The 25,946-nt window shown below is 36.3% G+C and overlaps 1 protein-coding gene across 1 annotated transcript in view; it reads left to right on the top strand.

Moving 5' to 3' along the window:
• Positions 1-12,423: 12,423 nt before the first annotated feature.
• The window catches only part of UBE2U (ubiquitin conjugating enzyme E2 U), an 87,806-nt gene continuing 74,283 nt past the window's right edge, over positions 12,424-25,946 (top strand). The window contains exons 1-4 of the mRNA XM_051999511.1: positions 12,424-12,953; positions 23,105-23,186; positions 24,979-25,071; positions 25,764-25,861. Coding sequence (XP_051855471.1) covers positions 12,888-12,953; positions 23,105-23,186; positions 24,979-25,071; positions 25,764-25,861 — 339 coding nt within the window. The 5' untranslated portion in view covers positions 12,424-12,887. The remainder of the gene's footprint in view (positions 12,954-23,104; positions 23,187-24,978; positions 25,072-25,763; positions 25,862-25,946) is intronic.

Here is a 25,946-nt window from a genome sequence, read left to right as displayed (position 1 = left end):
GATCATCCCACACTTTAAATGTATGACCAACTTATTTTCCTTTGACTATGAGTTTCTTTGATGGTTTTTCTTCTTTCTTCTTTCCTTATTTCTTGTCTATTGCAGCCTATTCTCTACCTCTCCATTGCCATCTGAGTAGCACCCCCTTTTAATTTTCATTAGATTCTTCTCTTTCCTGACTTGTAGCCATCCCACACCACCAGTAGAGTATTCATATTAAAAAAGATGAACTTGTGGTTCAGGAAGAAGTTGGAGAGCATTAAAATAGACCAAAGGGAATTCACCGTATTTTCCTCTCCCTATTTACTTTCTTTTCCCATTTGTTTTCCATTTGCAGTGTTTGTCCAAAGTGTGTGTTTGTGTGTGTGTGTTTCTGTCTGTATCTGTGTACATAGATACATGAGAAAGATATTTATATTGAAAGATTGTCCATCTACCTGTATGTCATTTTTTTTTGACAGCAGGTATTCTTTATGTATTTGATTTTTTATTCTGTGTAAGTATAATGGTTAAACTCTTTTGAAGGGTTGTGCATCTCATTCAGAAGGCTCTTCAGGGATTAATGCATGCAGCCCAGTGTCATCCACAAACAGGAATATTAGATTTCACCATATATTAGCAATTCTTTTCAATTTGAACTCTTCACTGGGAGTCCTCCATGAAATCAGTGAATATCCACAGCAAACAAATGTCTCCCCATTTTAAGATTTCATAATATCGATGATCAGAAGGTCATCAAACATGGACAGCTCAGTTTCTAGGTCTTTCAAGGAATCTTATATAATTTGGATGTGTGAGTAGGAGACACTTTGTTGGAAGAGAAAGTATTCTGTTATACTAAGCAAATGGTTTTTTACATAGTAAAACAATAAACATGTATTCTTTTCATCTTTTAGACCATTGTAATATAGTAAAGATATGGCTTGTATTAAATGGATTTTAATATGGCTTGTTTCCTTACCAATACCCTCATCAAGGATACTCTTAATGCTTGTGTAAATTTACTCTCATAATTGTGTGTGTGTGTGTGCAAATGGGAAAATAAGCATATAGGTTTGCAAATGTTAAAGTTCTCTTAGTTTCCATATATTTGGCGTAAATAAGTCTTGAGATTTTTTCCTTCACAGCTTATGTATGTTTTCTTCTTGACATATCATGGGACTAGAAAGCTCAACGTCCTTACAATTGTGCTACCTCCAGCACAGATGTGTACTCTGGGTCTAAGCCAGCTGCTTTTCCATCTTTTTTCTACTTAGTGCCATTTTTATTACTCCAGTCAAGACATTCAGAATTGGGATTTTAGAGGCCAGGTCTGGCTGTTTGCTATCCAGGATGCTGAAAGGAATTTACAGTAAAAATTTTGGCAGATCTTTTCTTTCTTATTCTTGTTGTCATCCCTCCAGTTTCTTAAATGCCCATAGAATGACTTTGCTTAGTTACATCTCTCTCCAGGTTTTCTTTATATATGTTCCAGTATATTTTCCTGGTTTATGAAGCCATGGTGCTCATAATCTTCAACCACAAAAATATTGTACATTCCTATAAGATTTTACAAATAAGTTTATGGTCTACACCTGTGTCTCTCTGCTTGGCAAGTGAATCAACATTGGAGGATGGAAACATTTGTTAGGTTTTTTCATCCTCTTTATGTGAAAATTAACTTGCTAAGATAAAAGCATATGAAGTTGGGAAAGACATATGAGGTTGTCTGTCCTTTCTTTGGTCCTTGTCTAGTTTTCATGACCAATAACTTACTTAAACAGATCAAGTTTTAATTTATACTAGATCTTTTTTATTTGTATTTTTTCTTCCAGTTCCATACTAATTTCAATCTTTGCACTAACTAGTTGATGGTCTGATTGCTCACAAAAAGATGATTTAGGAATAACTTACATACATTAGTAATCAGCCATGTCCTGCGATAAAATGAGTGATTTTATTTTTTGTGATGCCATGTCTAGCCTCCCTCCCCAATTCTACATGAAGCTTTTGTATTTCCTCCATTTTTGCACTTCTTTCTTATTCTAGATCCTCCATTTTTTACACTTCTTTCTTATTCCTGATCCCCATTTTCCACCATATACTTCCCACTCTCCTTTTTGCTCTCATCCTTGCTTTGAAGTCAGTGAGTATTAAAGTCTGTGATGATTTCATTCAGAGGGTCCTCTGTAGAATTTCTCTACATCTCCATCTTCCACCATAACTTTTGTTGCATGGTCCACAATTATTTTCATGGTGGTGTTTGTGCAGAAGAGCTCTGCAATGAATGTCTTGAGGAATTAGATTTCTTTCTTTCTTTTTTTTTTTTTGGATAGATGACCACCACAACTCCTTTGTTTGTCCTTCCAAGAAGGGCTTGCCCTTCCAAATCATCTTGGCCTTGAAGCTTTCCTATTTCTTGATATCTGGAGCAGCACTTTCCCCATCTAGACCTTCAAAAATCTTGCTCCAAGTCCCTAAAGCAGTTAATCCACTGAAGCTTTGGAGCTCCTGCTGTGAGGCTGAGCTGCCTCATTCACTCACTGATGAATGAATGCAAACTCACATAATCCATTTCATGGAATAAATCTGACTCTGCTCTTTGCATCTAACTAATATATCTGGTCTGGGAATGCTTTCCTGCCTCATCTTCACCTCCTGGCTTCCTTCAAGTCTCAGCTAGAATCCCATCTTCTATAGGAAGCCTTTCCTAACCCTCTTAATTTTAGTATTTTCACTTGTTAATTAGGAGATTTTTTTTCTTTCTTATTTACCTGATATGTAGCTTATTTGTTTGTGTGTATGTGTGTGTGTGTGTGTGTGTACATAAACACATACATACACACACACACACACACACACACACACACACACATATATATATATATACACATATGTGTGCAAATATAAAACTATATATGTTTGCTAGCTGTCTTCTTCATTAGAGAGTGAGCTTTTCCAGAGCAGGATTGCCTTTTGTTGTATCCCCAGCATTTAGCACAGTCCCAGGCTCACAGGTGGCCTTTAATAAATGCTTAATAACTGGCTGATTTTCACCATATGACTTTATGCCTTATAGCCATCCATCCCCTCATCCCTTTCCATTACTTGCTCTAGACATAATAAATACATCAAGGATATCCTTATGTCTGAGAAGGTTGTGTTAGTTGGTTGCCTTATATTGATTAGCTCATCTGTCCTGGGATCACTCTCTTCCTCTCCTATAGATTTATTTTATGTTTTGGAGTAGTAGGGATTCTTTGGAGGCAGAAATAAACATGATCTCATTTGATCTTCATAACCACTTTGTCAAATTGCTGCAGCTATTGTCCTTACTTTACAGATGGGGAAACTGAGGCAGAGATGCTGTGATTCACTCAGGTGAGTATTTGAGGCTGAATTTGAACCCACATTTTTCTGATTTCAGATCCAATGCTCTATCCATTGTACCATCTAGCCATCCCAATTAACTGGAATACATTTGTATTTTAGAAGAAGAGCTAGAATTTCTATGTGGTGTTCTCTTCTTTTCTATAATATAATGGTTATCTCTGGGAACAGATTTCTTGGGAAGGTTTTCTGGAGGCAGCTTTAATTTCAGTTCAGAGTAATAATCACCTCAAATACAGCCAGCTGATAAAATCCAAACGTTTATTTTCTCCTTCCAAGTCTTTCTTTCCTTGGGCCCCATTAGCTTTCTTAGAGACCTATCTCTCTGCTGGTTCCAAGAGCTCTTGCAGCTTGTCCTTTGCCTCTGCTTTCTTCAGCCTCCAGCCAGCACAAAGATGGGAGATGGAATGAATCTGACTCCGCCTCCGAGAGTGGGCTTCTGTATCTCCCAGAGTGCTCTTTGGCCCTGAGAGCTTCTTACTTATATGCTGTTCACTGAGTACACACCAATCATTGTATCACTGGGAAACCATTATTTGTTGTAGGATTAAATCAAAGCTAAACTAGATTTAAACATTGTCTCCTCAATTCCACTTAGTACCTTGTTTCAAGTTCTGGCCCATAACATCTCCTCATAGGATCAGATCAATCATACTGAACCATACTAAATTAGATAATTATTGTTTCTATCAACTCTAATGAGTTAACACTTTGTAAGGATTCCAACATTTATATACCTCTTTAAAATTTGCATTGCACTTTACAAATATGATCTCATTTCATCTTCACAACAAACCTATTATTATGATTCCTATTTGACAGTTGGGGAAACAGTGAAAAAAGGAAGACGTAGTAAGTGTCTGAGACTGGATTTGAATTGAGTCTTCCTGACTCTGGCATTCCATCTGCTGAGTTCCCAGTTATATATTTGTACATTCAATGCTTAGCACAGGACCTAGAATATAATAATTGCTTGATAAGTGGTTTTCATTCATTTGTTTATTCATTCATGCTTTTTTATTTTGCTTAGGGGATTTAACCTTAGTTGTATAAAGTTTTTTTTTTTAATATTGTGATGACTGTGTCTCAAAATAATTGGTTTCCTTTATAGTCCTATGAATTATATTTTGTTAACTTAAAACATTACTCTGAGAAGGAATCCCCAACATAAAACAGGGTAAGAACTTCTGATGATGAGAAAACATTTCTCCTCATCCAAATTCCTTTCCAGGAATAGGGGTCTACAGACATGGGATATTATATGTATTTTCAGATTTTTTTTTTGCAATAACATCAATGTCGTTTCTTTTCTTAAATTTCTCATTTTCCTTTTAAAATATATTGATCACATGAGATAGCTCTCTGAGAAGGATAAAGGAGAGCTTTGGGATAAATTTAGGTGTATAAAATTAGAAATATCAACAATATTTATTGTTAATGAAAGAATCACTAGTTTTTTTTATTCCATTTATAACTACTGTGTCAAAATTGATACAATTCAGTTGCTCCAATGGTGTATTTGATCTTTGTTTGTCAGTAGTAGAAATCATATTTATACTACCATCAGCTTAGTTCTAGTATATAGATTCATATTGTATGATTATTAGCACATGCTGTCTGACTTTCCACTGCTTGCGTCACCATTGTGGCCAAAGTGGACTGGGCTACACAGGATAAGGGGCATTTTAGTGGCTAGTCAACTGGTGATGAACTTTTCCTTTCTCTGCTTCTTAGAAAGCAGATTCAAGAAACAGAACAAATCTCAGGGCAAATATAAACAGTGAAAAATCAAGACTTGGGGTCAAATCAAGTACAGGGATACTCCTGGCAGAAGTTCTGAAGAAAGTCTCCAAGCTGAGTATTAACCAGCATGAAGTACAAACACCTCCATGCTTGCTCCACGGAAACTCCAGGTGGGGACCACTAGGACTAGCTGGGTGTGGCTGGAGCCTCAGCAGAAATCTCGGAGACTTTCACCTCCTGGACAGATTCATGAGTTGGAGGTCTGAGTCCAGGAAGATTGAAGGAATTTTGATTGATTGCTAAGCTCAACTGTGTTGCTGAGATGCAGTCCTGGAAGAGAAGGAACCAGCACGGTGGGACTGTAGAAGCAGGGAGGCAGGGATGCTGCTGGCTGCAGGCATTTGCTGGAGAGTAGAACTCTTGCTTTGGGGTTCCAAGTTAGAGAGAGAGCTCAAGTGAATTTAGAGGCACCATCCCTGACTCCATTATTAGAGATGCTCACACTAATACATGTCATTAAAAAAAAAAAAGAACTGGCAAAGGAGAAAGAACCCAACCATAGAAACTTACTATGGAAATAAGAAAGACAGGAATTTATCTTCAGAGAAAGATATTGAAGTAAAAATAAAACTTCTTCTACCCCAAAGAATAACATTAAATGACTCCCTGCCCAGAGAGAATTTGTCAAAGAAATTTAAAAATATTTTAAAAAATCAAATGAGAGGCATTGAGGAAAAAACTAAAAAATAAATTAAAAATAAAACCCATCCAAGAAAAACAAGAAGATTATGGGGAAAAAAATGTTAACCAACTAAAAAAAGGAGATAGAGTTTTAAAGATGAAAATAACTTTTTGAAAATTAGAATTGGACAAGGAGAGGTCAGTGAAGCTATAAAAGACCAAGAAATAATAAAACAGATATAAAGAAGGAAAAAAAATAGAACAGAATTGCAACATTTTATAAGAAATACAATAGATCTGGAGAACACATCAAGAAAAAATATAAGAATAATTGGATGAGAATATAAGAAAAGAAAAACATAAGAATAATTGGACTACCTGAAAGCTGTTAAAAAAAAAAAAAGAACAGAATGTGAAGTATCTTATAAGAAAAATAACAGATCTAGAGAACAGATCAAGAAAAGAAAAACATAAGAATAATTGGGCTACCTAAAAGCTGTGAACAAAAACCCCCCAATAATGCAAAGGATAATCCAAGAAAATTGTCCTGGAGGGCTACATGAGGGGAAAATAGAAATGCAAAAAATTCACCTATCACCACCTTAAAGAGATCCTTTGTGGAAGAAACATAGGGATATTATTGCCAAATTTTGAAATCCCTAGATCAAAGAGAAAAGTTTTCAAGAAACAAGAAAAAAAAAACAATTTGAATATGCTAGAACTACAATTATAATTGCACATGACTTACAGCCACAATAAAAGACTACTGGTCCTGGAATCATATATATTGGCAATCAAAAGAACTGAGTCTGAGGCCAAAAATAGCATTTACAGCAAAATTTTCTTTAATATTGAATGACGAAAAATACAGTCAACAAACTTGTAGATTTCCCTTACTTTCTTTCAACCAAACAGGAACTCAATAGAAAATTTGACATATAAGATCCAATATCAAAAATCAATTTCAAGGAACTTAAATAGCCAGGGTTAATCTTAAATACATGGTAAAAAATTTCCATGCAAAAAACATAAATTGTTTAACCCTGGCTATTGGATAGCTCAAAAGAAAGATCAGGGCAGAGTTGAGTATGACCTGACTCTAAAAAGAAAAACCATTTAGGTAAAGGTAAAAATAGTAATTATTTTATACCAATAAGGTGCAGAGGAAGAACAGACACAGAAGCCTTAGAGGGAGGAGGAAGGTCATAGTTCTGAAAACCTACTTACATGAGGAATGGGTTAAATAGGCAACATTACATATACCAGAAAAGTATGTCACCCTCCAAAATCTATAAAGAAACAATGGGGAAGAGATGGGGGTAGGAGGAAGCAAAAAGGATAAGGGAAGAAGACAAGTGAGTTATCCATGGGTGGGGGAAGGCTAAGTAATAACAAGGCAAGTCAAGGAGCAGAAGTAAAGCAGAAGAGTTAGCAATATTAGGAAAGAAGAGATATTCACAGGAGTAGAATTTATTAGAAAATAAAAGTATGGCTAGCAATCACTGATCTTTAAAGATGCAATCAAGAGAGAAATCTACATTATATGTCAGGCACACTAATACTGTTTTAGATGTATGTTTACATATAAGTAAATGCATATGTGTATACATGTCTGAGTATATGTAGATATGTATGTATGTTGCTCTATGTATGTATTTATATAGATATATGGATATGTGTGTGGGTCTGTGGGTAGGTATGAGTATACATGTGTGTGTATGTATATATGTCAGGGACAGGAGTGTGTGTACATGTGTGTATGCATATATTTATACATTTATATAACATATATCCATGTTTGCTATAGTCTGCTTGGAGGAAGTGGGGAAAGAGTAAAAAGGGAAAAAAAGAATAAAGTAAAAAGTGCACAGCAAAGAACAAAAGAAGTAAAGAAAAGAATGACACATAAATATAATTTTTTCTAGTATATATATATATATGTATATATATATTTTTTTCTTGAACTGGTGATTTATTGTTAGTCAACAAGCACTTATCAAGGTCTTCCTCTGTGCCAGACACTGTACTAATAATGAGGATACAAAGAGAAGGCAAAAACTACAGCCCTTCATAATCTTATGGGAGAGACAACTTATAAATAACTAATTTCATACAAATTAAGAGTTCTTAGAAAGAGGTCTGAGAGGGAAGACAATGGCACATAGGGAGAATTGGGAAAGACCTCCTGCAGAAAGTGAAATTGAAAAAAGTTAAAGAATCCTGAAGACAGAAGTGAGAATATAACATTCAGGGCATGTGGGATGGTTAATGCAAGTAGTGCAGTTAAAAGATGGACCGACATACTGAAAGGAACAGCAAATAGAACATTTCTGTTTCCAGTGTTAAAAATTCATGGTCAATTATCTTCTATTGATAATGCCATAAATGACAGAAAAGCAAGTGGAACAAAACATTTAAAAGGAACTCAAAAGGAATAAAAATACTAATAGTGCTTCATATGTAGTCTGGCAATATGTCATCTCTTATTTCCTCTACTGCTTTCTTGCTTACAGTGATAAAAGCCCTGAATTTGACTGTTGCCTTCAAAGTGATTTAGTTCCAGGATTATTCTCTGCAGAGAATTTTCTGTGATACAACCAACAAAGTATTGCATTTGTAGGCCTTTCTTGGGAGTATCAAGCACACACTTTGGTCTCACAAAACTTTTTTTTCATAATGTGATTTGTTATATTCAAATTTTAGAAAAAAATATTCCATTTAGGCTTTTTTACTTTAAAAAAATATTTTTAATACTCTTTTCTTTTTAAATTGAGTTCCAAATCCTCGCCTTATATCCACTCCCACCCACTGAGAAGAGAAGAAAAATTATATCAATTATATGTGAAATCATGAAAAACATATTTCCACATTATCTATATTGCCAAAAAAGAAAAAAAAACAAGAAATCAAGAAAATTATACTTCAATTTACACTCAGAGTTCATTGGTTCTCTCACTGGAGGTGGGTAGCATTTTTTCATCATGAGGCCTTTGGAATTGCCTTGAATCATTATATTGATCAAAGTAGCCAAATCTTTCCCAGGTGATCATTATTACAATATTGCTGTTACTGTGCACAATGATCTTTTGATTCTTCTCTTTCAATTTGCATCATTTTATATAGATTTTGCCATGTTTTTTTCTTCTTCTGAGAACACTTCTCTTGTCATTTCTTATTATCATAATAAAATTCCATCACAATTATACAAGTTGTTCAGCCATTCCCCAATTAATGGGCATCTCTACAATTTCCAACTTTTTGCCACCTCAAAGAGAGCTGCCATAATTTTTTCTGTACATATAGGCTCTTTTCTCTTTTCTTGGTCTCTTTGGATTATAAACCTAGTAGCATTGTTGGGTCAAAGAAAATGCACAACTTTTAAGGTATAGTTCCAAATTTTTCTCCAGAATGACTGGACCAATTCACTACCTCAACACCAGTTTATCTGTGTATCTATTTTCCCCCACCCTCTTCAGTGTTCATCATTTCTGGTAGATATGAGATGGTATCTCAAAGCTATATTAATATTCATTTCTTTAATCATTAGTATCTTAGAGCATTTTTATATGATGATAGATACCTTTGTGTTCTATTGAAAATTGTCTATTCATAGTTTTTGACCACTATAAATTGGGGAATGGTTCTGCATGCACTCCAGATAATCCCTCAGTCGGTGTCATAGAACTTTCTTGCAGACCTTCTAAATTGTCTTAGGCTAGAAAAGTGTCTCACTCTGATTTTTTGTTGGCTCTGTGGTTCCACAATTTGATTTTAAGTTATTTTAAAGTTTTTTTTTTGGGGGGGGGATATTAGAAGAGTTCAGTTGGATTCCTGGCTATACTCTGCCTTTTTTCCATATAGATTTTGCACATATTCCATAAATGATTGCTAGATTGAATGGAGAGGAGGGTATACTGAATGGAGAGGAGAAATACACACACACACACACATACACAAATATCATAGTGAGGGAATAGTAACTATTAAAGAAAATGAGGCAGGACTAGTTTGAATAGGACTACATTATCAATGGGATTTAAAGTTGGATTGATTAAAAGCAACAGTGTCAAACTAACTTCCCTTTTGCAACCCACCTATTTATGCAATGTTTGCAACTGCCTGGAACTGTTGAGTAAAAGAATCATTCTTAGAATTTTGTAAAAATCATGGTTGCTAAAATAACGGTTTAGACATGTATACTTATATTGTATTTAATTTATATTTTAACTTATTTAACATGTATTTGTCAACCTGCCATCTGGGGGAGAGGGTGGGGAAAAGGAGGGGAAAAGTGGGAACAAAAGGTTTGGCAATTGTCAATGCTGTAAAATAACCCATGCATATAACTTGTAAATAAAAAGCTATACATATATATATATATATATATCTTTATTATATATATATATATCCTGGTTGCTAGAGTGGGAAAGGCAGTTCAGTCCCTTCATTTCACTGTGACAAAGCTAACTGATTGATACATAAAGAAGGGAAGGAATGGGAGGAATGTAGGGTTAGGGAAAGAGAACTGGATCTGGAGGGGGTAAACGAGAAAATGTAGAACACGAAGCAATCTCGGTGATTATGGGAGTACAATTCCCTCATCTTAAAAAACTCCAGAGTGTGTAAATGACTTGCCACAGAGCTAATCAGAAGTAGACATGGGATTTGGTTCCAGTGCTCTTGACTCCAAAAGTAATCAATAAATCAGCAAACATTTATTGAATGAAATACTATGGTCTTCCTCCCTTTTACCCCAACTCACTTTCATAATAACAATTGCCTCTGAATTCTGTTTTTGCTACTTCCTATCAATCTAGATAGGATAGAGAAAGAGAGAGAGAGAGAGAGAGAGAGAGAGAGAGAGAGAGAGAGAGAGAGAGAGAGAGAGAGAGAGAGAGAGATGGATGGATGAATAGATAGCTAGATAGATGACTTTGGCTCTTGATTTTTCTCCTCTATAAAATAGTGGGCCTCCATAGTCTCTAACCTTTCCACCAACTCTGATCTCCTAAGTCCTTATAGCCTATGCTGTTGGGTGTCTTCCTTATTCTAGCACTCTAAGGACCCTTCCTGTGCTTTTATTCCTTCTATGTTCTTTATTCTATCCCTATAATGACCCTTCTTTCTCTGCCATTATTCATGGCCTATACTAGCTAACATTTGATGTGAAGGGACTCCCTGCTCCATCCTTCTAGGTTTCTAAATTCCATTTTACTTCTGATATCTTGTTCTAGACATTCCTCTCCATCACCCCTTCTTACACTATTGTTCTATGTTCCTTGTTCCTGCATGCTATACATCAAAAACCCCTTTCAGCTCTGATCTCCCTTGTCTTTATAGCCTGAGCTGTTGGGTGCCTTCCTGTACCTTTATTCTTTTATGTTCTTTATTCTATCATTTGAAGGACTCTTCCTGCACTTTTATTCTTCTGTGTTCCTTATTCTGTCACTACAAGAAAACTTCCTGCACCTTTATTCTTCTATGTTCCTTATTCTATCACCTTAGGGATCCTTCCTGTGCCTTAATTCCTTCTGTGCCCCTTATTCTATCATTCAAAGGATCCTTCCTGTGTCTTTATTCCTTCTGTGTTCCTTATTCTATCCCTCTAAGGACTCTTCCTGCACCTTTATTCCTTCTATGCTTCTTATTCTATCACTTCAAGGACCCTTCCTGTACCTTTATTCCTTCTATTCTCCTTATTCTAACACTCCAAGGAACCTTCTTACTCCTTTATTCCTTCTATGTTCCTTATTCTATCACTCCAAGGATGCTTCCTGGACCTTTATTCCTTCTGTGCTCCTTATTCCATCCCTCTAAGGACCCTTTCTGCTCTGCCTTCATCCATGCCCTTTGTGGTGAAGGGCCTTCCCGCTACATCCTTCTATGTTTCTAAGTTTCCCTTTAGCTTTGATATGCCGTGTTAGACGTTCCTTTCACTGTCTCTCCTTCTTGCACTACTGTTCTATGTTCCCTGTCAACTCTAACTTGTTTCAAGATTTTGCATCCTCCGTTCCTTATTCTATCGTCCCGTGTTTCTCAGGTTCTCGCCTCTAACTTAACGTTCTATATTCCTTGTTGTAGAGCCAGCTCTGACATTCTCTTATTCTAAAGCCTGGGAGCTTGAGTTCTCTGTTTCGACAGCTTCTCTCTCCTGTCCTAAATGACACCGAAGGGTCCCCAGGTGCCTTCCTTTTCCTGAGTTCTACGTTTAGTTGCAATGTTTGGGTTTCTAAGAAAGTTTCCAGTGCTCTCCCGTCCTGAGACTTGGTCTCAGTGGGTTGGAGCTCCGAATCACCGAGTCCGACCGTTGGAGTGCTGGCTCATGTATAAAAGGGGAGCTCTCATTCCAGTAGCTCTAGGGTTGCACCAGGGCCCCAGCTCTAGATCCACGGAGGACGCTGAGTCCTCAGCTCCTGACTCGCTCTTGCTGGGAGCTCCCGGATGATGCTCGGCGTCCTCCCGTAGGCAGGACAACGGCTTCTCTGCGGAGTAGGAAGATTCCCGCCGTTTCAAAGCGGGTCCGCTGGATGATTGGCTCGGAACTGGAACCGCCCACCTTTTCCCCTAGCTGATTGGAGAAGGCGGAGGTTTCTCGTCCCTCCCCCCGGTGGTTGCCAGGGTAACCATTTTCCCAGAGCAACGACCATAACACCAATCTAAGGTGGTCCAAACAAACCCTCCATCCATCCCCGCTCTCCATCATCTTCCTCTGACCTGAGTCGCTGTCAGCAGCAAGCGCATACATTTGAGGCTCCCGACCCGCTGTCCTGTGGGCGGGCCCACCCCGAATCAGGCTCTGCAGCACCCCGGACACCCCCCCCCCTGCCCTGGCCTGAGAGGCGACACAGCTCAATCGCCAGGAGAGCCCATTGCCAGCAAGGTGTTTTTTCTGCCAAGCACCCTTGGGATACCCATCCTCAGCCCGGGAGAAGCGGAGCTTGGTGAGCCCCAGGACCGAGTCATTCCTCCCCTAGGAAAGAGTGGGGAGGCCCTCGTGGGACAGCTCGGGAAAGCGCTTGGAGGACATCCGTCCTTGAGTCAGTTTGGGGACAAGCTTACGTGGGGCTCGGCGCCCGCACCCTTGCAGCCCCACCATGCATTGCAGGTCTTACTATTTGCTGGAGAAAGAATATATGGAGCTTCAAGAACAAGAGCTATTCGTGAGTAGGAGGGATGGGGATGGGAGGGCAAAAGGGAGCCCTGGGGCTGGGGGCCGTGCGTTTGTGCTGATCAGTTTTGTTTTGTAAATCTTGATGTTTTCTCTCTGGCCTTTGCAGTACAATGTAATAATCCCGGGACTTAGAGCTACAAATCCTGGGTTCAAATTTTGGAAGCACAACTGGCTTCTTGTGTAAGCTGAGGCAAGTCACTTAAACTTTCTAGGCTTCCCTTGTCTTATCTTTAAAGTGCAATTGAAGTGGATCCCACGTGTCTTCCAGCTTGAAACCCATGATTCTGCACATGGTCTTAAAAGCCCAAATTCAAAGATGGCTTGGAAATGTCCAGCCATGGATTGGACTGCCACAGGAGGGAGTGAGCTTCCTATTCCTGGAGGGTAGAGAACCGCTTCTAAACATCCTGATTTTGAGATTTGGAAGGGACTTTATAGGCTATCTACATTGGATTAAAAAAAAATGAAAGAAGGTGCTTTGTGAACTGGAACTTCCTATATGAACATGAACTATTCTTAATGTTACTATCTTGTAACCCAACTTCCTTCTTTGACAAGCAAAGAAACCGAGATACAGGGGTTGTTGTAGAAGAGACAAATGATGATTATGAGTCAAATATATGATCTCTAATATCCTTTGTAAACGCTAACATTCTTATGGTTTTCTAAAGAGTTCTTAATTTATTTTGGACCAGATTTGTGATTTTTTGGTGTTGGGAACTGCTAAGGAACAAATTTCTGTTTCCAAAGCAAATAAGAACCTGCTTTGTAATCTATAATTTTAGAGAGTAGGCCAGGGAAGTAAGGATCCAGAGTCATACAGCTAATATAAGTCAGAGGTTAGATTTGAATCCAGGTCTTCCTTCCTTCAAGGCTTCCATCCTTCCATCCTTCAGATGTTACAAAGTCTTATCTGAATTCACAGAGCACTTGATTACAAGCATTTGATTTGTTATATTCTTCATCTAAATAATAGCACCTAGATTTAAATGCCACTTAATTGGACCTAAAAGTCACCAATTACTAAGCAAGGTAAATAATGATCACTTACAGGTCTCAGATAAGAGTTGTGGAGGAAGAAAAAAAAGAGGAGAAAGAGAGAAGGGAAAGGCAGGGAGAAAAGGAGGGAGAGGAATAAGGACAGAAACAGAGACTGTCAGAAACAGAAAGAGATAGGAGGCAGAGAGACAGAAAGAAAAAGGAATAGAAACAGAGAAAGAGTCAAAGACACACAGAGAGACAAACAGACAGAGACACAGAGAGACAAAGATAGAGATAGAAACACACCAGAGAGAGGAAATGATAGACAGAGAAATAGATACACAGAAAAACAGAGACAGAGAGACAGACAGAGAAGAAAAGAGCCCAATGTGTCAAGTGAGGGTTTGTTGGCCATCTGGTGAAAAAGAGCATCAAATGTTTTAAATTATATAATGACACAAGCATTGCTGCACTTTGCAATTCATAAAGGGCTTTTCTTATCATAGCACTAGGAGGTAGGGAATAAAAGTAGCATATTCATTTTAAAGATGAGAAATCTGAGGCTGAGAGGAGAATGAAATCTGAGGCTGAGAAGGGAATTACTTAAGTAGTGTAGGTAGTATATGTCAGAAGTAGGACTTAAACTCATGTTTTCTCAGTCTAGTTCAAATGCTCAGTACTTTGTCAACAAGGATCTATGACCATAAGGAACAGTTAGCCCAAAGTGATTTGGAAGCCTTAGAGTACTCCCCAAAGCCAGCTATTAGTAGTAGTTAAAATCTTGCATTGTGTGGAGTCTTCAAAGACAAAATATCTATGATATAGTCAGGTAAGGCAGGGAATAGTGTTCTAGACCAAAATTCAGGAAGATTTGAGTTCCCATTCAGCCTCAGGCACTTCCTAACTATGTGACCTAAGGCAAAGGCACTCAATACTATTTGCCTTAGCTTATTCAACTGTAAGGCAGAGATAATGACAGTCCATCTCCCAGGGCACTGTAAAATTAATAATTGCAATAATAGTAATAACTAGTATTTATATAGTGCTTACTATGTGCCAGGCACTGTTCTAAGCATTTTTACAATTTCTCATTTGATTCTCACATTGCAAACCTTAAGGAACTACATAAATGCTATTATTGGTAGTATTAAAAAATCTAATTAATTTTTTAAAAGTAGAAAATTTTAAAAATATGTTTTGGTTGGTATTTATTTAAATTTTGTAGCACATTTACCCAAATCTAAAGAGTAGTTTGAAATTAATTACATGCTTTCATATAAAAAAAATCTCAATTCTAATTTGATTCATCATTGGACACATTCTGAATTTCTATGACTATATATTTTCTAATTCAATTAATTTTAATAGTCTCTCTTACTAGGTGTTTGACCTTTGGCATCCCTGGGCCTCAGTTTTCTCTCTTTCTTTCTCTTTTTTTTCTTTTTTTTTGAAAATACTTCCATCATACCTGTTCGGTTTCTTCTCTGGGTAGTTTTTCAGAGTAGTTGTGGATGATTGTACTGCTGAGAATAGCAAAGTTATTTACAGCTGGTTATACAAGAAAATTGCTATTACTTTGTATACAATACATTTCATTTTGTTCATGGAGGAATTTTCATTTTTTTCCCCTGAGAACATGCTGCTCATCATTTCCCAGAGAACATAATATTCCACCAGAGAAACTTGCTTCAAATTTTTTTAATTACTATTGTTAACTGTATTTCCCTCCCCATTTATTCTCTCTCGCCTTTAACCTGTCCCTCCTCAAAGGGTATGGCCAGTTTAATAGCCCTGTGGACATAGTTCCAGATTGTTTTCCAGAATGATTGGATGATTTCACAATTCCACTAATAATGCATTAATGCCCTAGTTTCCCCATCTTTATCATTATTCCCTTCACCACTTATCATTATTTTTTCCAGTCATCTGAGCCAATCTGAGAGGGATGAGGTGGAACCTCAGAGTTGTTTTAATTTGCATTTCTCTAATCAATAGTGATTTAGAGCATTTTTTTTCATATAACTATAGATGGCTTTAATTTGAAAATTGTCTGTTCATAGCCTTTGACCATTTATCAATTAGGGAATGACTTGTAGTTTTATAAATTTGACAGAGTTCTTTATATATTTTTAAAATGAGATCTTTATTAGAAACACTGGCTATAAAGATTTTCCCCTACTTTGTACTTCCCTTTTAATCTTATTTCTGTTGATTTTGTTTGTACAAAACCTTTTTAATATACTGTAATAAAGTTGTCCATGTTACCTTTCATAACATTCTCTAGTTCTTCTTTGGTCATAAATTACTTCCTTTTCCAAAGTTCTCATAGGCAAATTATCCCTTGCTCTCCTAATTTGTTTATGGTATCATCCTTTACGACCAAATCATATACCTATTTTGAAACTCGGCATATTCCTATATCTCACACCCCATATCAAAATAAGGTCAAAATAGGTACATGATTACTATAGATCTTGATTATTTTGTTGTGTGTATTTAATCTATCCTTCTGATCTGCCATTCTATTTCTTAGCCAGTACCAAATAGTTTTGATGACTGCTGTTTTATAATATAGTTTTAGGTTTCGTGTTGCTAAGCCACCATCCTTCGTATTTTTTTTCATTAATTTCCTTGATATTCTTTACATTTTGCTCTTCCAGATGAATTTTTGTTATTATTTCTTTCTAATTCCATGAAATATTTTTTGACAATTTGATTGGTATGGCACTGAAAAAGTAGATCAAGTTAGGCAGAATTGTTATTTTTATTATATTAGCTTGGCCTACCCATGAGCAATTGATATTGTTTAGCTCTGAGTTTATTTGTGTAAGAAGTGTTTTGTAATTGTGTTTGTATAGTTTTTGGTTTTGTCTCTGCAGGTAGATTCCCAAATATTTTATTTTGTATAAAATAATTTTAAATGGAATTTCTCTTTCTATCTCTTGCTGATCTCTTGTTGATAATATATAGAAATGCTGATGATTTGCGTAGATTTATTTTATGTCTTGCAACTTTGTTAAAGCTGTTAATTATTTCAAGTAGGTTTTTGGATGATTTTCTAAGATTCTCTAAGGATATCATATCATCTGCAATGAATGATAGTTTTATTTCCTCTTTGCCGATGCTAATTCTTCTAATTTCTTTTTCTTTTCTTATTGCTAAAGCCAACATCTCTAGTACAATGTTGAATAATGATGGTGATAATGGGCATCCTTGTTTCATCCCTGATCTTATTGGGAATGCATCCAGCTTCTCTATATTACAAATAATGCTTGCTGTTAGTTTTAGATAGATATTGCTTATTATTTTAAGGAAAGCTCCTTTTATCCCTATGCTCTCTAGTGTTTTTAATTGGCCAGAATGCTGTATTTTGTCAAAAGCTTTTTCTGCATCTATGAAGATTATCATATGATTTCTCTTGGTTTTGTTATTGATATGATCAATTATGGGAATAGCTTTCCTGATATTGAACCAGCCCTGTATTCCTGGTATAAATCCCATTTGGTCAAATCTGATAAGTTTCTGTAATGGATTTGCTTGGATGAAATTGTGGATTGTTTCTGTGATTTGTTGTTTGACCCACTCTTTTTTATAATTAGATTACTTGATTTCCAATTGGTTTTTAGTCTGTCTTCTCCTGACTCTTTGTTGAATATAATTTTATTGCATTGTGGTCTGAAAAGGAAACACTATTTCTGCCTTTCTGCATTTGATTGTGAGGTTTTTATATCCTAATACATGGTCAGCTTTTTTTTTTTTTTTGTGAAGGTGTTATGTACTGCTGAGAAACTGTCCCTATTTAATTTTTTTCCCCAGAGATCTATCATATCTAAATTTTCGAGGATTTTATTAATCTTCCTTGTTTCTTTTGTGGTTAGATTTGTCTGATTCTGAGAGGGAAAAGTTGAGGGGCCCCACTAAAACAGTCTTGCTGTCTATTTCTTCCTAAAAGTGGCTTAAATTCTTCTCTAGGAATTTGGCTGCTTGACATTTGGTGCATACACATTTAGTATTGTTATTACTTCATTGTTAACAATACTCCTTTTCAAGATTTACTTTCTTTTCTTACCTCTTTTAATAAGCTTTATTTTAACTTTTGCTTTTTTCTGATATCAGAACTGCTATTTCTGCTTTTTTTTTTTTTTTTGCTTCAGCTGGAGCATAATAAATTCCATCCCAGTCTTTTACCTTTATTCTGCATGTGTCTCTCTGTGTCAGATGATATTAGAATTATTTTTGTCTGGATGCTTGCAGTATTTTTTTCCTTGAGGTTATAATTCTGGAGTTTCACAATAATGTTCCTTGGGGTTTTCCTTGTGGGATCTCTTAACGATGGTGAATGATGGATTTTTTCAATGAGTATTTCCCTTTCTGTTTCTGGAACATTGGGGCAATTTTAAATTAAATAAAATTTTAAATAAATTTTCCCTTTCTGTTTCTGGAACATTGGGGCAATTTTGTTTAATGAATTCTTGAGGAATGTTATCCAGGCTTTTTTTTTTTTTTTCTGATCATGGCTTTCAGGTAAGCCAATAATTTTTTAAATTGTCTCTTTTGCATCTATTTTTTCAGATTGGCTGTTTTTCCAATGAAGTATTTCACATTTTCTTCCATTGTTTTTTTTTTTTTTCATTTTTTTAAGTTTGACAGATTCTTGTTATCTCAAAGAATCATTAGCTTTCATTTACCATGTTCTAGTTTTTAATGTGTGATTTTATATTTCTTTATATTTCTTTTTCCATTTGGTTAATTCTACTTTTGAAAGTGTTTTCTTCAGACAATTGTTTCCTTCCTTTTCCAAGCTGTTGACTCTCTCATGCATATACCCCTCACTTCCTTATTCATTTTTTCTTCTACCTCTCTTATTTGCCTTTTAAAATCTTTCCGAGCAGTTCCAGAAAGCCTCTTTAAGCTTGAGAACAATTCATATCACTCTTTGAGGTTTCTTCTGTGCACATTTTGCCCTCATCTGAGTTTGTGTTTTGGTCTGCCCTGTCAACACAGTGACTTTCTTTGATCAAAGTTCTTTTCTGTTCAACATTTTCTTTTTTTTTTTTTTTTAACTTTTATGTTTGGACTGTCATCCTGAGATAAAGGTGTTGTTATCTGAGGCTCCTGTGCAGCTCTGAGCCTTGGCTTTGAGCACAGGCTTGTATTTGCAGAGAATAGCTTTGTCTGTTCTTTTCAGGAAACAGCCTTCTGAGCTGGGACTGGAAACTGGCCCACTGATTTGCTCTTCTGTTGAGCCAGCATTGAGGGTCTTAGTTGCTGATTTACTGTGCTTAAGACCTTCTCACTGTCTTTCTGAGAGTCTGTCTGAGCTGGGCTGAACATTCTTTTCCCCTCAGTAAGTGACCTTTCTTTTTTTTTTTTTTTCTGAAGATGTTTTTTTTTTCTTTATTAAAGCTTTTTATTCTTCAAATACATGCATGGATAATTCTTCAACATTAACCTTTGCAAAATCTTGTGTTCTAATTTCTCCCTTCCCTCATCCCCTCCCCTAGATAGCAAATAGTCTCATATATGTTAAACATGGTAGAAATATATGTTAAATCCAATAAATGCATACATAATTATTTGGAATTTATTTTTATTTTTAAAATTTTTATTAAAGCTTTTTATTTATCAAATATATGCATGGGTAATTTTTCAACATTGACTCTTGCAAAACTTTGTTTCAAATTTTTCCCTCCTTCTCCCCATCTCCTCCCCAGATGGCAGGTAGTCCAATACATGTTAAAATATATGTTAAATCCAATATATACATACATATTTATACAGTTATCTTGCTGCACAAGAAAAATCAGATCAAGAAGGAAAAAAATGAGAAAGAAAATAAAATGCAAGCAAACAATAACAAAAAGAGTGAAAATGCTTTGTCCTGAACCACTCAGTTCCCACAGTTCTCTCTCAGGGTATAAATGGCTCTCTTCATCACAAGACCATTGGAACTGGTCTGAATCATCTCATTGGTGAAGAGAGCCATGTTCATCATAATTGATCATCGTATAATCTTGTTACCATATACAATAATCTCCTGTTTCTGCTTACCTCACTTAGCATCAGTTCTTTTAAGTCTCTCCAGGCCAGTGAGTGACCTTTCTTGAAGTTTTTCCAGGCTATCTTGAGCTAGAGAGTGGTTCTATGCAGCCAGACTCTGTTCAGAAGTTTGATTTAGTGTGATTTTTGAGAGAAATTGGAAGAGCTCAAACCACTTCCAGGCTTCACTTACCATCTTGGCTCCACCCCCAGAAATGGCCAATAATTTTTAATTTATCTCTCCTGGGTCTATTTTCCAGGTCAGTTGTTTTTCCAATGAGATATTTCACATTTGTTTCTATTTTTTCAATTTTTTTGGTTTTGCTTTATTGTATCCTAATTTCTCATAGAGGCAATAGTTTCCATTTGTTCAATTCTACTTTTTAAGGCGTTATTTTCTTCAGTGAGCTTTTGTACCTCTTTTCCAATTAGCCAGTTTTGCTTTTTAAAGCATTCTTCTCATTACCTTTTTGGATTTTTTTTGCACTTCAATTCTTTCCCTACTTTTTTCTCTATATCTCTTTCTTGATTTTCAAAATCCCATTTGAGCTCATCTATGGCCTGAACCCAATTTTTATTTTTCTTGGAGGCTTTGGATGTAGCAGCTTTGACTTCATTATCTTCTGAATGTGTGTTTTGATCCTTCCTCTCACCACAAGAACTTTCAATGGTCAGAAACATTGTTGTTTACTCATTTTCCTAGCCTATTACTCTGCTTTTAACTCTTTGTTAAAAGAGAGCTCTATTTCCAGGGTTGAGGGTCCATTGTCCCAAGCTTTAGGGATTTCTGTGTAGCTGTTTTCAGAAATCCTTCTAGGAATCTGACCAATGTGGTCACAAGGTGACCACAAGATCACCACAGTCCTTTCTGCTCTGGAGTTTTAGGTATGGCCCTGCCCCACTCAATCTATAAGATCTTGTGTGCTGATCTGGACTATGCTGGGGCTGTACACAAGACCCACCACCCCATTGCCACAGACCCTTTCTGATGACTTTCCAAGTCTTCCCTAGTGTCTCTGATTTGAGAGGTCCAGAAGCCTCCAGCACTGCTGCTGATTCAGAGGTCCCACCTTACTGAAGTCTGAGGAACCAGAGTGGGACTACAGGGTGCAATCCCAGGGTAGGTCTTTTTCTGCAGACCTTCCAAATCCTCCTTGGTGTCTCTGGCCTAAGAAGTATGGAACTCTCCAGTATTGCTGCTGCCCAGCACTCTGCATTGGGACCATATGCTGGACTCCCACCATGGTGCCACCAACCTCCTCTGCTCAGTTTCTAAGTTGGTTTCAGATGAAAAATGTTCTATTTTGTCTTTTGTAGTGTTCTGATACTCTAAAATTTGCTTATAGAATCATTTTTTAAATTATTTTTTTAATTTTCAAAACACATGCATAGATAATTTTCAGCATTCATCCTTGCAAAACCTTATGCTCCAAATTTCCCCTCCTTTCCCCCACCCCCTCTGACTAATAATGACTAATCCAATATAGATTAATCATGTGCAATTCTTCTATACATATTTCTACAAATATCATATTGCACAAGAAAAATTAGATCAAAAAGGAAAAAAATGAGAAAGAAAAAAGCAAGCAAACAACAACAAAAAAGAGTGAAAATGCTTTGTTGTGATCCACACTCAGTTCCTACAGTTCTCTCTGGGTATAAATGGCTCTCTTCATCACAAGATCATTGGAATTCGCCTGAATCAAGTCATTATAGAAAAGAGTCACGTCCATCAGAATTGATCATCATATAATCTTGCTGCTGCCATGCACAATGATCTCCTGGTTCTGCTAAACATGTAAGTATCCCCAGGCCTCTCTGAAATCATCCTGCTGATCATTTCTTAAAGAACAATAATATTCCATAACATTTATATCCCATAACTTATTTAGCCATTCCCCCACTGATGGGCATTCCATTCAGTTTCCTGTTTCTTGCCACCACAAAAAGGACTGCTATAAACATTTTTGTACATGTGGGTCCCTTTCCCTCCTTAGTGCTCTTAGAGAATCATTTTTTAAAGAAATTTGGAGCAGTTTGGGAGAGAGTTTGGGCAAATTCCTATCTTTACTCTGCCACAGCTATCTCATTAGAAATAAAGGCTTTAACCCACCTGCACCTTTTCTCTTTCTGAATCCATCTTCCTATGTATTGGCTAGATGTGGGAATACTCAAATTATCCAATGGGCCTTGAATCTCATCAGTTTTGGATTTCCCTTCAAAGATGCAGATTGCAGGCATTCATGTTTGCTCATCCTTTGTAATTTCTAGCTATGTCCTTCCAAACTCAGAAGAGGTGGTCCAACCAACCTTCTCCTTCAAAAGAGCACCAGTGGAGAAGGCTGGCTTTCTACTTGGTATTCCTTGCTGTTGCCAGTGACTCATGCACTGGGAATCCAAAGACAAAATCAAAACTGACCTTGTCCTCTGGAAACTTAAAATCTAACCTGGAAATATATGAATTAGAATGCAGTATGGTACAGGGAAAAATGTTGATTTTGGAATCCCAGTCCTGTGTTTGAATCCTGACTCCACCATTTATAATCTGTTCATCTTTGGATACATTACCGGCCCTATCTGGGGTTCAACTTATTTACTTATAAGATGAGGGGGGTGAATTAGATAATCTCAAAGGTCCCTTTCAGCTCTAGATGTAAGAATAACAATGATAACATATAAACAGTGACCCTTTGAGATGATATTTTAAAAAGTGCTTAGCACCTGATCCATATATAAACTCTATATAAATGTAGCTATTACTATTACCACTACTATGTTGATTATAATGGTGATGATTTTCACAAACCCTTGAGATTAATAATAAAAATAATAGCATTCTATAGTGCCTTAAGTTTTGCAAAGCTTTTGACATATATTATCTCATTTGATCCTTACCATAACTCTTTAAGGTAAGTGCTATTATTACAAATGAGGAGACTGAGGAAAACAGTGCTGAAGTGACCTTTCTAGAGTCACACCACTAGCAAGTTGATTTTTGCCACAAGCCAAAAATCTTGAGCATAAACATATATCAGACATAAACCAGGCAAATCATTATTCATCATTTTCACATTTAAACATTTGCAGGTTTTTCTGATTGCTTTTTTTTTCTTTTCAAAGGGCATAACTGTGACTCCACTAACTGATGATTTACTCAAATGGATAGCTGAAATTGAAGGGCTGAAGGATACAGATTGGGAAGGTTTGTGATTTGCTATTAAGAAATGAGCATGCCTTTTAAGTTTTATTTAAAAAAAATTATTGCTTGCTTTGGAATCTATGCTAGAAACATTTTCACTCTTTCTCACACATTGGAAAACTGAGCAAGAAAGTCAGAGGTAACTGATTGGTATGGTGCTCAGCATTCTATCTAAGAGTCTCTTGTGCCTCTGCAATGAGGGATTGAGGGTGGAGAGAGAGCGAGCCATAGGCTTTATCTGTTCATTCAATGACTTTGCAATTTCTCAGAATTTAATTTCCTTTAGTGACATTGTTTATTTCTATATCATTGTGTATATTGGTTCTAACTATTAGGTCTGTATCACTTCATATAAATCTTTTTGAGTTTCTCCAAATTCCTCTTATCTACATTTTCTCTGCATGATAATTAATGTCCCATTTTGTTCATATGCCACAGATTTCTTTTTTTTAGTTATTCCTTCTTTGAGAGGCACTCATTCCCTTCGCCCCTTTCCTAACACAAAGAACTTTACTACAGATATTTTGGTATAGGTTGGTCCTTTGTTTCTATCCTTGATTCCCTCAGGGATAGATCTAGGGATGGCATTTGCTAGGTCCACTTGTGTGGACAATTTCATCGGTTTTTGTATATAATTCCAAATTGATAGCTGGAACAATTAGATAATTCCACACTTCTGTCAACAGTATATTAATGGGACACATTTTCTTAAACATTTATTGTGAGCAGCACCTCTCCCTGGGCACCTGAGGGAGGAACAATGTCTAGGTGAGACTAAGTCTCTGCTCTCATGGAGCAGACTATGTAGCTATGCTTCTGTGTATGCAGAACAGAAGATTCACAAATTACCCCAAATCCCAAGTAAATTATAAATGATGTTTGATAATATAATATCGTAATATTATTAAAATACATAATAAAAAGCATGCTATAAAATTAGAAAATACCATAATATTTCAAAGCATCTATTATGTCATCACTGCTGATGCTTCCCCCAAGAATGAAAAACAAAATGTGTAGTCATGCCTTACTATACTGCTTCCCTTGTGGGTGTCTCCCCATCGTGGTTGGTGATTTCCATTTTACATCTTCATAGTGCATGAGAAATGATGGAGTAAAAGAGCTGTCCAAAGGATGGCCATCCTTTACTCTTGCTATGTAATTAGCCTTCCCCCCTTCTTGTCATATATTTCTTTGATTACATTTATTAGAGATTTTTCACCAGAATTTTCAAATGTCATGAGAAAAATCTAGATGCTTTTTTAAACACATATCATTTGAATATAATTTCGATCTTGGGGATGTATTGTTTTTACTCATTACATTTTTTAAAAAATCTCATGACTATAACTCACATCTAAGACAAAACATACTTTTTAGCCATCTTGGTGAATAAAATTCCATGAAATTGTTGATTTTCTTTTATAGTTTGAAATTTTTAAAAAAAATATCGATTCTTTTTTTTTTTGGACTATGAATTTAATCATTAACAAACGACCGTTTCAATATACAATGGAGAACAAAAAAGTATTATATAAAAAGAGGTAAAGTTTTATTATGTGCTGGTTTTCTAGGTGTATGTTAAGTTGACGCCATTTGTAACAAAATCACATTGCTTATTTCCCTCCTTCTGGGCCTTTTGTCCTTTCCTTCTGGATATTTTGGGGACTATTTTCTCATGAAAGATCCACAAAGGGAATAGTGGGAGGACAGAGTCATTATATTCTTTATTGGAGAAACACCATTTTATAATTAAGTAGTTATGGATAGTGTAACTTTTGTTTCTTTATCCCAGGATTTACATTCCCTTTGATCCTGCAGTTTTCAGTGAAGTACAACATTGTCCCTCCAGTTGTGACATTTAGTTGTATTCCCTTCCACCCAAATGGTAAGATGCAGATGAGTGAGTATCAAGCAAATCCTCTGCCCTTGACATTGTGACAATGGAACAATTTACTGGTTGTCTTTATAAGTCCCTCCCTTATATACTGCACTAAGTCAAGTCCTTAGTCTCATCTAAAGTCTCATCTAAATTGTTGCCACAGCCTCCTAACTGGTTTCCTCACTGCAAAATTTCAGTTTGCTTCCCATTCCAATCTACTTTCTACATAATAAACAAAGTGATTGTCTCTCAGTAAAAATCCCATCGGGGCACTCTCTTACTTCACCAACAAAGGTAAGCGTTCTTTCTTATTTCTGGATTCAGACTCTTTGGTTTTTAAAGTTTTTGCCAACCTGGCCCATCTTCCAATTTCAGTGTTCATTACTCCCCTACATTGGATGGCCCAGTCAAAATGGCCTTTGGCCATCTCCCACCCCTTTGTCATTGTGCTGCTTCCTTCTGCCTCCCAGAATCTCTCTTTTCTTTCAGGTACACAGAGTCCTTCCTGATCCCCCAGCAGTTCCCTCAATACTTTTATATTGAACATGTATATAATGTATGTTTCTCCTTAAGCAACCTGGAAGCTGCTTGAGAGAAGCAATTGTTTGTTTTTGCATTTGTAGCATGTAGCATCTGGCACAAAGCAGATATTTAAGAAATGCATTTTTAGAGATTGTTGATACTTTTTTTTCAAACAGTTGATCCTATATCTGGCCGACCATGTATAGACTTTCTAGATAATCCTGATCTTTGGGATAAGAACTATACACTAAGTAGCATCTTGCTTTCTATTCAGGTAAGAAAAGTCTAATATAATTTTTCCTTTAATGTTTGAGATTTTCATCTCAGTGATTACTTAAAGTATACTTGAAGTATAAAAA

This window comes from Antechinus flavipes, chromosome 4 (genome assembly GCF_016432865.1).
Source record: "Antechinus flavipes isolate AdamAnt ecotype Samford, QLD, Australia chromosome 4, AdamAnt_v2, whole genome shotgun sequence".
In the NCBI taxonomy this organism is placed as follows: Eukaryota; Metazoa; Chordata; class Mammalia; order Dasyuromorphia; family Dasyuridae; genus Antechinus; species Antechinus flavipes.
The sequence above is the reverse complement of the archived record's forward strand: the minus strand, read 5'-3'. Positions and strand labels throughout refer to the sequence as shown.